This window comes from Pantherophis guttatus, chromosome 1 (genome assembly GCF_059756535.1).
Source record: "Pantherophis guttatus breed Tessera chromosome 1, ASM5975653v1, whole genome shotgun sequence".
Classification (NCBI taxonomy): Eukaryota; Metazoa; Chordata; class Lepidosauria; order Squamata; family Colubridae; genus Pantherophis; species Pantherophis guttatus.
This window is the reverse complement of record NC_142063.1, coordinates 319200601-319214627: the sequence shown is the minus strand read 5'-3', so window position 1 is coordinate 319214627 and position 14027 is coordinate 319200601. Positions and strand designations below refer to the sequence as shown.

Below are 14027 nucleotides of genomic sequence, written 5' to 3'. Positions count from 1 at the left end.
TTATAGATTACTCTCCATACAATGCTCTCCATTGTATAAACAAACAAACAAATAAATAAATAAATAATACATAAATAAATAAAGTAAATAAGCATTGTGAAGGTAAAGACTCAAAAATTACCCCCAAAGAGCTTCATGTTGCTGTGACCATGATTGATAATGTTATCAAGAGGTTTAAAGTACATGGGACCGTGGCCACCCACCCTGGACATGGCCACAAGAGGAAAACTGACACCATACTGAACGGAATGAAAACTTGAATGCTGGAGAAAAGAAACCTCAGAAGAGACCCTAGCTGACCTCTAAGATCAAGAAATAACAATATCAAATCCACCATCTCTTACTGTTGAACTGCCTCCATGGTAGAAGACCCAGGAAGATTAGGCTTCTGAAAGCCAGCACAAAAACTTAGATGGAGATTTGCTAAAATCCATGTTGATAAGTCACAAGATTTTTGGGTGAATGTTCCTTGGATAGATGAAACAAAATTCAAGCTTTTTGATAAGTCACAGCAACTCAATGTTCTGAACAGTGGTTCTAAACCTGGGGTGGGTTCTACTTAACTTTACTACCAGTTCACAACGGGGCTGCATGCGCAGAAGCTTCCTGATGACGTCCGGGTCAGTGGGCGGAGCCTCCCACCAGTTTTACTACCAGTTCTTGCAAACCGGTCCAAACTGGGGGCAACCCACCACTTATAACACCAAGATCTCTTTTTGGGTGTCTGTCAGATTCCTGAACCCGTATGGCTGTGCATTTTTTGGATATGTTTGTATATCCAAAAATATACAATATATTAATATATATATATATATTATATATATATATATTAATATATATATATATATATATATATATATATATATATTAGCAGCTAGGAAACTGAAAAAGCAAAGCACTCACCCAGTGCCATCTTTATTCTTACAAACTAAACTAGGCAGGCTGTCCCAGTCCAAGTTTTTGTTTGAAGTAAGTACATCACTTGCCCAAGAAAAAAGAAAAAGAAAGGGGAAAGTGATTTAAAAAATATCAGTTGAATCTGTTAAAATCCATTTTGGCTTTCTTTTTGTAAAATAAATGATGACATGGTATTATATGTCATGTGTTGTTGTCCATCTGAGGTTGCATTTACCTACTTTTAAGAACTGCTAAGGACCAGATAATTTTTTACTATGTCTTGATATATAAAACTATAGAACTCAAAGTGGGTTTACTTTCTTTTTCTCATGACAGTATGTTAGGCTCAATTCCTGTTGCAAAACAAGGAGATTTCTTTCTGTCCCTCCCTGCTGTTATATTGCCTGCACACTTCAGTGAAGGGAAACCTTTTTCATGTATACCAGGGAGTCCTAGTGAAATAATGGAATTGGCTTGAAAAGTATAAACAGTGTTGGGCAGAACTATGCAAGTCCTGTGGTCAGAATCAAAGAAATGGCCAGGACCTTACAGTGCAAACTTTGTGACTTTCAGGCTCATATGAATGGACAGCTGGAGGGGAGGATAGGAACCTGTGTGAAGAGAAAGGTTCCTGCTACACTGATTTCCATACACACACCTTTTCTAACGCTATCAGATCTGGGCTATAAAAGACTGAATGACAGCAGCTGGGACCGTCTGAAATGTTGTGTTCCAGATCTGGTGGTTCTGTCTCTTCAGTAAAACTCTTTTTAAATGGCTTTGTTTTGTTGTGGTATTGCTTTTGTCCTTTGCTCTCAGGTAATTGTTTTGAAGCCTGGTGCAAACATTTTTATACTGTTATACGTTACAACATAAACTGGCTTATAATTTCAATTCTTCTCAAGGAAGAGGATCATTGAGAGAATGAATTGATGGCTTGAGTGGTAGGGGGCTCTTAAACTAAGGGAAGCTCTAACTTTCTACCTATGAACTTTCTCATTTGTCTTTGACAGTTGCTGACATTCCTTTGCTTCCTCAATCCCTGTATTTCACAGAGGGTGCCCCTCCTCCTTGTTCCTACGCCCATCTATTTTCTCAGAGAAGGCAATAAATCAAAAATAGTTGCAAGTTGAAAGAAGAATAGCAAAACTGAAGGGCTTTGTAAGAGTTTCTGTCCCAGCTCTACAGGGTTGTTGCCAACATTACTGGGTCTCTGAGATCATGTCCAGGGATGTGCATATTATGACATCATCAGGCAGTTTCCCCATCTGTAGTATGTTAATATTAATGTGTAGACCTATCATCCTGTGTCAGCAGAATACTACATTGTGCTAATCTTCCACTAGATTGATATTTTTGTGTCAAAAACAAACTACCCACTATATAAACCAGGTGTGTGATCTCTTCCTCAATCCAAACCATAGAGGTTAGCTTCAAATGACTAGATGGAGCAAGTCATGTTCATAGAAAACGTTAGCCAATAGGAACTTGCCAGATCCCTGCCTTGGAGTGTATTATCACCCGCCCTATAATGAAAATGTTGATCATTTATTTAGCAAGCATTGTGCAGGATAAAGAGGAAAACACAATTTTAACAGTGGACAATTACAGACAACTTAAGGCTTCCACTGCAGCAGGCTGGGAATGGAATAGTTGGTGAGCATCTTCATAGCAGGTTAAGTGGGATGTGAGAATGAGACTAAACGTTTATAGGTAACAACAGTAGGGATAACACTTTGCAGAGACAGACTATTTTCTGACTTTCTATCCTCTTTCGGCTTTGTTACAGTAATAAAGGGAAAGAAAAATATCAAGGCATGGCTAGAGATTCTGAATGGGCTGTTGGTCATCAGATGTTTCATGTGGAGCTGTGCAGTTGGGAGAAAAACCATCTGTTATTTATTTTAAACTTAGCATGTCATCCACAGGTTTCTTCTAGTCACAACTAACCTAAAGAGCATTCCTAGAAACAAACTAGGAATGTTCTTTGGTGAACTATCTAAGTCTACTTATTGGATGATGCAGTAAGTTTAAAAAAACTACGGCTTGTAAAGAAGCAATCTCATTATGGAGCTTCTAAAGGGCAGGAGTCCTTTGAGGGATTCACTTGAATCCTTGATTTACTACAGCAGGGTGTTTTTTATATTCTTGTTCGTCTAGGTTTTTTAGGTGGTAAAAAAGCCTTTTGTGTCCTTTCAGAAATTTAGGTATCTGGCTGTGCTGGGTATATGTTTTTGTTTAAGCCTAGTCTTCTAAAAGGTTGTAGAAATGTTGTCTTTCAAGTGAGAAGATCCTATTTTTAATATCTAGTAGAAATATCAAATGATGCACAGGAGCTGCTTATAAATGAAAAGCGTGGGGAACGTGTTATGTTTTAATGGCTGAAAAAGAACAATAATGAGGGAAGCTGCCCCCAAAGGGGAAAAAAAAAGAGGCGTAGATCAGGACAGATTTTTCTAAGCTGATGCCTTCCTGATGGCTCATGATTCCTGCAGTCAGTCTACATGACAAGTGATGTGAGTAGTCATTCATCCCCAGGTTAAACCAAGCTCAGTTAAAAGATGGAGAGAGAAAAATTAGACTGTTCATTTCATTTCCCATCTCACTTTGATGAATCAACTGAACCTGACATTAAAGGAGAGGGAGGAAACTTCCTGTTTCTGGAAACTTCCTGTGATCATATAACTGAACAGTTTTGAGATTTCACAATGCTTTCCGTTTCCTAATTAGGACATGCTTAAAAGGGAACAGTTGGCATTCCCGTTGGTGAAGGCCATGTGTTACCTGCAGCCGGCCAAGTCGAGAATGAGCCTGATTTTTCTCTTACCTACGTTCTGCAATCGGCAGCTGCTCCGAACAGGTGCTGGCTCTCTTTAGAGCAGATGGCACCAAAAGTGAGTTTGTTGGCAAGTGCCTCTGCAGAGCAACCCTTCTTCTCACATATATTGATGTGTATGCAACGTGTCACACTCAGTCAGACCCATTTTTTTTTTTTTTTTTTGTTATAGAGCACTTCAGTTTGCAATAGAAGGCCAGTGAGAGGAAGGCTCTGACTTGGCCTGATAACTATTGTGACCTAAGAAGGGTTGTAGTTTAAGGACCAGACCAAATGCCTTCAGGCTTTCCCTACTATGATATCCAATTCACTTAAAGAAACATGTATTGATGGGCCCTTAATAAACAGTGAAATATCTTTAGATTGATATTGAAGCTTGAGTGTTTTGAATTTTTTTTAAAGAGGTAGTGCAGATTATTCCAATTAGAGATACTTTCTTCAGCAAACAGACATAAAAACATGGTCCACTGAGATCGGTCCTAAAGTGAAGTAGGCAATTCAACCTGGGTAATATTGATTGTAGCTTACTTGCTTTGCCTAATTTCCCCTTTCCCACATTTCATTTTAAATCAGTGGTCCCCAAGTTTTATAGCTTGACGGCCCGGGGGGGTAGGGGAAGGGGGGAACTGGGCCATGCAAGTGGCAGGTGGGTGCACAGCTCAATGTGCAAACAGTGGGTCATCCCGCACATGCATCTGTGCACAGCTTGACTTGCACAAGTTGACCTGCGTGCACATATGCATGTATGCTGGCCCTCTGCTCACACAGCCCAGTTGGGGACCTCTGTTTTAAATGATACGTGCCTCTGCCCTTTCCTGTACCCAAAAAGCAAGTTATTTGATCAAGTAAAAAATAGTGAGTGGTGTATCTCTGTAATCAGTCTGTGGTTTTTATCTTTGGCACCCATTAGTGGGGATCTTACAGAATTTGACCTTTGTAAATTATGATGTGAACTATCTTGTTCTGTGAGATTAGAACTACTAAATCTAAAATTTGCATTTATTTGTTCAATTTTAGGGTGCAATTCTTAATTTAAGAAATATTCTGAAAGTTTCTGTATTTTTGTCTTAAATGTATTCACAAATTTGCATATTTAGCTAAAATATGCTAAAAATATGTTTCCAGTGAGAAAATAGATATAGAAGTAACATACTCATATACAGATGTGCTGAATCCTTTTTTAAATTCCCCAATACAGTGGGAATTGGATAGATTAACTTCAGGTTGAACAGATATGAAAATGATACAGCCCATAAATAGCCATAAAGATTTGCCCATCATTGGCTGTCAGTTGCTTTCTCCCCTCAATGAGAGAATTTAAACCTGGCAAAGGAGGCTAGAGGATGATTGGCTGCATATTCAAGTATCTGCTTATGTCATTTATTAGTAGTCAGCAATAGTAAGTAGTACAGGAAATGCCTGATTCTTCAGACGATCAATGCAACGGACAAAATGTTATTTAAACTGCAACTCCTCATATAATGGACTAAATTTGTTTTTGTTTTTTTCCAAGGCAATCAGACAAAATATAGACAGATATAATATATATCAATTTACTTCATGTGTATAATTACATAAATGATGTTTTATGTGTGCCTGTTTATTTACATATTGAAATGACATAAATTGATGCAATAGATTTACTATTTAGTCAATTACTCAAATAATGTAAAAGATGTCAGTAACATAAATTCGGATGCAGTGGATGTTCAGATTGAAAAAATAGCCTATTTGCACCAAATGGTATAGTAAACCAAGGTTTGACTTCTACTCACTAGCATGGGGAGGGAAGGAAGCGGAGGTACATGATGAAATAAGCATTGTGACACTACAATGCAACCTCCCCCCTTTTTTGTGTGTGTGCCATGACATATGTCAAGAGCAGACTTTCCATTGAATAGTGCTTGCTTTGTCATTCTGAAGAGTCAGATTCTTCAACTGCCTCTGCTATAAAATGGAGTTTTTACTATGCCAACTTTAAATATCAGCAAGGAAAGAGTACCTAGCTAATCTTGATTGGTATCAAAAGATTGAGCTCTCTGGTTAGCACTGGAATAGGAATCCAGCAGGAAATTCCAGGATGGTAGGCTCGATTGGAGAATTGAGGGAATATCCCAGAAGATAACAGTGGCAAACCAAAAGTCAAGCTCATTTAAAAAAAAAGCAACATTGCTTTGTAATGAAAACATTCAGCCAAAGAATTAAAAGCATAGCCACAAAAGAAAAGAAAGCACAGCCCAACAGACATGTGTGGGATTTTTGTTCTCTCATATGGTGCTGACATTTCTGTTGAATGAGATATGTGTGAGTTGACCTTGGTCAATGCTGTTCTTATTTCTATTATAATGAAATAGAAATAAGAAATAGTGTTTATAACATTGTATTGTATTTTTAATGTCTTGCTTTTTTATCTTTGCAAATTGTAACTTGCCCTAAGTTACTTACTAAACTGAACGGAATATGTTTCTAATAAATAAATCTGGTTAATTAATCCGCTAATATTATACCAACCTAGAGACTAGCCTATACAGTTTGATTTCCTTAACATGCTGAGTTACAAAGAAACCAGCCACGTTACTGCTAATCAGTTTAATGTGTGGTGCAAATGCATCTGTTCAATCTTTGACCATGGGTTGTGTTCATGGAGCTGACTTTCTGGTTTCATAGATATGCCTGTTTCAATGTCGCATGTACTGACTTTTCCACAGCAGAATCCTATATAATGGCAAACAACGTAAAATGCCACCCTTTGTGACACAACTGCAATCCCTTTGTAACACATTCAGGATAAAGTTCAGATTTAGTAGTACCATATAGAGGCATCAACCACAATAAGAGTGTGAATTTTTGCCTGCTCATCATCATCTCAAGGGAGCATTTGGCATTTTCAAGTGTTTTAGCATAACCATTAGCTTTAAAGTATTCACTGTAGCATGATCTCATGGCCCTTTTTGGAAACCTATGTATTGTTGTGGCCCGTCAGCGGCCTGTGCATAGTAGCTGATTCCGACAACGAGGAGGCTGGTGTGGTGCTGCACCAGCAGCCTGTGCAGCTGGCACTTGAGTCAGACAATGAGGAGGCTGGAGAAGATGTGGTGCTAGAGGCGGGGATTCAGCCAGGGCCTTCAGAACCTCCAGAAGCTCCTATAAGTGAAGAGGAAGAAGAGGAGGAGCCTCTTTTTGGCGCAGAGCTGCCAAAAAGCAGGAGTGGCTCCTCAGGAGGAAGTCTCCTCGAGAGTAAGGCTTGGGGCTAATTGGTCACTCCCTTAGCCTATTTAAGGAAGGACGACAACTGAGGCAATTTGCAGGGAACAACTTCGTTCACTCTCTTTCGTCTTGATCTTAGTTCTTTTATCAGCTTCCTGCAAATTGCTTCTGGGCTTTCTGCCAACCATAGTAAGATTACGATTATTTATTCTTTGGATTCTTATAGGCTGTTAAGAAAGTTAATTAACAGCCTTTGTTTGAAAAAGACTGATTTAATTTAGTAAACTAAGATTTATACAGACTTTGTGTGTGCTGTGTTCTTTGGGGTCCGTAGCTGGGGCAGAACATGTATTCATTTAGTATTTTTCTCTCCATTATTCTTTGTAAGATCTTCAATAAGTTGTTTATATAATGATTCACAAATCGTTAGTAATTTATCTGTTCTCTTGTACCTTTTTTTCTTCTGCACAAATATATAGACCATTTTTTCCCTAATATCTAGGCCACACTGTTTTGTTCCATAGCTACCTCTTGGCACAGAATTGTTAATACTTTAGCTACCTCTTTTCATACAGCTTCAAACAATTTGGTAGTGTTTTCTGCTTGACAGCTGGTCTATTACTTTTCATACCTCACTTTTTAGTAGTCAATTCTGAATATGTCCTCTCTACACAAATGTTTCCATCATTCTACAATCCTGCCTGTAAAAGTACTTTATCTTTTTCTGCAGTTAAATGGTACTTATTTCCAACTAACTATTTTCGATTTTTAGTCCCTAATTTTACTTGGAATAATGGCTTGTGTAAATTTTTATTTGCATCTTTTGTTTTGTATTATTTATAAATGCATTGTGCTTCTTTTTACAGTTTTAGTATTGGTACTTTTAATATTTTAAATTGTATTGCAGTCCACCAAGTGAAACTCTGGCCATTGGGTTGATGAAAATTATTTTTCATCTGGTCTTGATAGGTGCATGCTCTGCGAAGTGCGGAAATGGAGAGAATAATAATAGCTTTTATTCCTTTGCTTAAATTGAAGCAGTTATAACATGGGATGCATAGGGAAGGGAAGTGTTCATTGTGTGTCTGTCAACTGAAGCAGTTATACACAGGGCTATCTAAAAATGGAATTCCTCTCTTGCTTTGTAGTATATGTGTAACTTGAACTCCTTGCTTCCCTTTTATCAGTTTCATACCTCACAGCAGGTTTTCTTTCATGACCCTGTTGCTTTGAAGTCACTGGTATCTAAACTAATGGCTCCAGTTAAGGCTTCAATTAGCACCTCCAGAGAGTGAATAACTCAGCTCTGGAATATGCTAAAAGACCGTATCTGCTTCATACCATCAGATAACCATAATGATTCTCAAGCTGCACTCCATTCCTTTGGCGTTCCCATGCAGTTTCTGGTCAAAGTGAAAAGTCTTTTGCCTTTGGGAGGATTTTTCCCCCCAGTCCTCCACTTTAATTTATATCATTGAGATTTTCTGGAGTGATCCTCCGTTTAACTATTAACCAGATTTAACTCTGCTTACCTTTTTTGAGGTCAGTCAAATTGTGCTCATCCAGACAAGGAGCACAACCAGGGGCATCAGCACTAACTTTATTATAAGGAACCATTAAACAGAATCTTGCCAGACTGAAAATATTTCTCCCATCCTGTCTTTTTAACTTCCAGGGAAACTAGGCAGGATCTCTCCTGAAATGTTTCCCATGCTTTTCCCTAATCTGTGGACTTTGTTCCCTTTGTTGTCCCGGCTGTAGGTCTTTTGTGTGTGGGTGTGTGGGTGTCTCCCAAGGTCAGACCAAGGTCTCCCACATACCATCACAAGTTGGCTAAGTGCCGATACCTTCTGAGAAGCTTGCATTCAAGAGTACCATAATCTTCTTTGTTTAAGCTTTGATTCCTGGTGGGTTTTTTTTCTCCATGGCTACATCACATTCATTCAAGCCAGAGGAAAAAGAACTGACCAGAAGGGATTGGTGCATTTCCTTTCTCCCCGGGCACCAAGACCCCCATGCTAGCTTGGTTTTGCTGTTCATTTTAAACAAACAACTGGAGTCGAGGCAACCAGATGAGGCTGACATCTGCTTCTTTGACTCTTGCCAAGTCATTGCTGTTCCATAGCTAGCATGGATGAGAGAGGCTACTGATGCCAAGTTCTCTTGGAAAGGCACAATGCATTCTTCACATCTCTCTCTCTCCCTGTCTCTCCCTCTTCTACTGGTTTTGTTCCTTTCCTCCAGTATACTATGGGTGCATATGAAGCTGCTTGAAAAAATGCAAAAAACTTCTCAAAGGGCTGGCCCTGTACCTGTAAGCATTGAAGGATAAATTAGGTTCAGATGAAGATCTTAAAATTGTAAGATAGCAGAATTCTGGGAACATGTCCCTTAAACAGTCGCTGAAGCACATTCCCTCTGCACAAATGCAAAAAAAACATTGTATATCCAGCACTTTTATATGAATACACACACAAACTCACATTTCAGTGAAGAACACAGAAAGCTGCTTCATGATAGTAAGACCAATGACCCAAGTAGCTCAGTGATGTTCCTCAGACAGACATAGGCACTCCCACCCCTTTTTGGAGAAGTCACAGCAGAACAGGTCCACCTGGATGTGCTTTGGAGAACAGAAACTTAATTCTTGGACAGGTTAGGAGGACAGACAGACTGTAGGAGAAAGAGGAAATCTTCAACAATTTCTCAAGGAGAAGATGACCTATAGAAGTGACTGTAGGACTGCTGAAAAACTCCCAATGGAAGGAATTTCAAGATTTTGCCTTTTTTAGTGGAGGGAATTTAACTGAAGTATGGAATGCCAGTGAAACTACACACAACTGGAAAAATTATTGTACAATAGAGAATTAGACCATCACATGTACCCCATGGCTACCTTATAGCTAAATTAATTTAAAAACCATATACCTTATCCATGGCAAAATTTTCAACATGATATTTTTCTTTTAAATTATTTTTAAAATAAATTCTCTGTCATCAAGTTTAATAAGAACCCTAGATGTTTAAAGGCGCTATTTCTGCTTCAAGTGCTATAGATTCTTCTTAATTTTTGATTGCTGAAAAAAGTTGCATAATGTGAACTTTAATTTTGTACATAATAGAATTGTCTGAAGTTCTCAATGGCTCATGGAAACCATAATCCAATGCTGATATTTTAGTAATTGTTTTGCTAGCAGATCCCTGTGAGGAAGAGCATGGAAATCAGCTAGCTCTGATATGTTCTTGGCATCTAATAAAATTCCCAATTTTATTCGATGCCAAGAACCTATTTGCAAACTAAGATTGAAAGTTGATCCTGCAGCATGGGGACTTGTGGACTTTTATCTGTTAGGAAAATTATAAACTGACAGAATCTTTTCTGCCAGCTGGATCGGGATGCTGGACCAAATTGCATTTCCAATCTTAAATGATGGGTCCCTAGAAGAAGAGATTTTGAACTTTCCAAAACCATATTGTATTATTCTAGATATTACTCAAAAGCTTGAGTGCAACCCAGCTTCAAGCAAATTCTACTTTCCCAATCCACTGAAATCTGGCATCAAAAGTACAAACTCATTTAATTGGTATCAAAATTAAAGCTAGGCTGCCAATGTAGGCAGTTCTGAGAATCTGAAAGTTGAAGTTTATATGTCTCAAGGATGCCCATCTGGGAAAAGTTTCCCTAATATTTGTGCATCTTAATGATAAAAGCCGTTATCAGATTATTACAGAATTGACAGAATAACAGGATTGGAAGGAATTTTGGAGGTCTTCTAGTCCAACTCCGTGATCAAGCAGAATCTCTTTTTGTTCCTTCTAGAGCAGGGCTGTCAAAACTCCCAGCCTGCAGGCTGGATATGTCATGCGCTGGCCACGCCCATTTTAGCAAAGGGGGGGAAGTCCCGATATGTCACGTGACACCGCCGTGACAATGTGAGTTTGTCACCCCTGTTCTAGAGGAAGCAAATATACTGTATATATCCAGAATTCATCCAATTTTCTAATTATCTCAAAATTTTGGGTGCTTATCACCCCATCTCTTGTTTTTGTAAAGTGGCATAACGGGTTGAATGAAAAGTAATTCCTTTAATGTTGTATATTGACAAAAGTACTAATGTATTAATGCTCTGACATTTTCTTTAGTGCATGCTCTCTCACTTCAGTTGAGGGGGACTTGCTGTGCGAAACTTCTATCTTTTCTCCAAATTGAAGGAATACCCCCATGGGTATCTGTTTCGTGCAAATGAAAAGGTGGAAAAGACTATCACGATCTGACTGAAGAAACAAAATGTTGAATTCTTTCAGATTGCTTTAATTGTCCATTGTAAAAAGTATGCAGTGAATGGTAACAATAATGTAGAAAAGTAAATACTGGTAATAAGAGAGTTCATTCCAAGGATTATTTTCCCATTTCATTTATTAAAATATCCCCATTTAAACTAAAGTTATGGAGATGATTGCTTTAGTTTTCATTCAACCGAAACATAGGAAAATATTTTACTGAGGGTGATTTTTTTATTATAAGCAATAGGAAAGTATTAATACTGATAGTCTCCACATTTTATCTTAAGTCTCTTTGCAACACCTCTGCAAGGCCTGTAATTCTTCTATAGTAAACTAAAACTATCACAGATAGTTGTCTTTAAATCCTTTATCCAAAGAATTATAGATATACAATATTCATATTTCTACAATTGTATCTAGTCACCTGCAAAAATCGGGGCTCAGGAATATTGATTAGATTTATAATTTGAAGGAATCTATTCAGATTAACTAATCTCTGATTTTTGACTACTATAAAGTGGCACGTCTCCCCTTCTACAGTGAGTAGACCAATGTCATCCAGGAGCTTCTAACAAGTATGGATTTGAATTTGGGTAGCCCACTCCTAAATTAATTCTCTACCCATCATGCTATATTTGCTCATGTTCACATTAACCCTAGATTTAGAGGGAAGCATGTTCTCCGTTAAACTGATAAATATTTTCTCTTTCTTATCAAGTTCAAAGTTCTGTTATTAATCATATCATATGTCTTCTTGTAAACATTCCTAATAAGATTCTTTCCTTCTCTTTCTTTCTTTTGTCTTTGGCAGGCATTGACAGAGAATAATCATGGGGTCATCACAACTGAAATCCGTGAGGCTCCAGAGTTCTATTATGCTGAAGAATATCATCAGCAGTACCTAAGCAAGCACCCTAATGGTTACTGTGGACTCAGAGGCACAGGGGTTTCCTGTCCTATTGGTATTAAATGATGATCCTTATTCACAGGGCAATCATTCCCTAAACCACATGTCAAAATTAAAGAAATGTGTTTTGGATTTTTACCGCAGACTTCAGTGTAGTTTTCACAAATATGAAATCAGTGGCATATATTCTCAAGGAAAGGCATAGTATCAAGTAATGCAAAATTAATTGTGCAATCTTCCTTGGACTATATCCTTTTGAGTTTAGATAGGGGAAAAAAACATTTTTAAATAGAAATAAATTCATTACACTTAGAAAATCTGCATAGTGGAGGAGGATTTTCTGCTTAAGCATAGTATTCCTGCCTTTTCAGAAGATGAATAACCTCCTAAAACTGTGAAGGATCACTCTTAAAAATATAGGAACATCTGAAGTGGCCCAGTCCATGATGGTTTATATCAGAGACATGCAATTTCTGAAGCCATGAAGGCCATAATGTCTTTCTATGGCATGTTGAGGGCTAAACTCCAGTTGTACAATATCCATTGGTGCAGTGTTTAAAAGATTTGTGGGTTTTTTTTGTAAACAAATGAATGCACAAACTATTGCAAGGATTAAGGTTAAGGAAATCTCACTCCTTAAGCACTCTCCCAACCCCTAAAATGAGAGGGAACAGTTTTCATTTTTTGGCTCTGTTCATTGGCCAGATTTGCAAAAGTGGTCATGGTCATATGTGACATATAGGCTGCAATTTTGCACACTTATAATCTTGCTGAATATGTATGCATCAGAATCCCATTAGTGCCATGTGGGTAAGATTTGGTGGGATTTTGTATAATATAAGCTAACATAACTTTTTACATTAATACTATAAGCTGAAGAGTTAAGGCAAATGTATGCATGTCAAGTTTAAGTAACAAGAAAGAATATTAGCAAAATTATTGGGGGGAATATGTCCTGGGAATGAATTGAATTTGAGAAACAGGAGGCAAGGGCAGGGTTAGCATCTCCACACCTCTCCCATTTCTTTACTCAAAATATCCAATCTTGCAATTCACTTTATAAATTAGCACCAGAGTTACAATATTAACAACTAGCTATTAGCCTGATAGCTCTGCCCCAGGTTTTGGTACCATTATATATATGCTTTTTGAAGTCAACTGCTAAATAAATTTCAAGTGGGAACATTATGTAGCTATAACTACCCTTAAAAACTATTACATTATTCAAGAAATTGGGTATTTGCTGAAAGTAAGTGAGGGATGTGAGAACATATTGAGTAAGTTTCTTAATTGATTTCTCAGCTTGATTCTGAAATGTAAAAAGAAAGCTTGAAGTTTTAGGAGGTTTTCCACTCACAGATTTCTTTCATGCCCCAAATATTTGTTTCATACAAACATGTTTAAAAAGGTGTTCCCTAATTCTTTCACCAGTCGCAATCTCTTACACCAACACACACATACAGAGTCAGTTTCTCAATAGTGGGAATGTATCACATGCAGAAGAAGCAAAGTAGATTCTGTTGACCTGAGAATTGGTCTATATTAGTAGGGAAACTGTATCAAATATATAACAATAAAAGGGCTGCAAATATAGATAATGGTTCTTTGTGTTTATCTGTTATGCTATTATCTTGTATTTGAAATCCAGGTCTGGGACTTGACTTTTGGTTTACAGGTTGGTAACTCTAGATCAGATACTCCTTCCTGGAGGTCTCCACAAAGCCATAAATATGTAGCCTCAATCTTTGTGGTGCATCTCTCTTCCAAATGCTCTCTTGTAACAAAGAAAATGGTGAAATTGTGAACTGGTCACATCCTTTAAGCCACACTCACACAACCACTTCCAGCTATTTGCTTTTCATCCTGTTGGTCAGTGATGGAAATCAGCAAAACGTA

General features: G+C 37.8%; 1 protein-coding gene across 6 annotated transcripts in view; it reads left to right on the top strand.

Moving 5' to 3' along the window:
* Positions 1–13724, top strand: part of MSRA (methionine sulfoxide reductase A) — a 188581-nt gene extending 174857 nt beyond the window's left edge. For all 6 annotated transcript variants that reach the window (XM_034421296.3, XM_060693088.2, XM_034421302.3 and 3 more), the window contains one exon: positions 12036–13724. In XM_034421296.3, coding sequence (XP_034277187.1) covers positions 12036–12197 — 162 coding nt within the window. In that variant the 3' untranslated portion in view covers positions 12198–13724. The remainder of the gene's footprint in view (positions 1–12035) is intronic.
* The last annotated feature ends 303 nt before the right edge of the window (positions 13725–14027 follow it).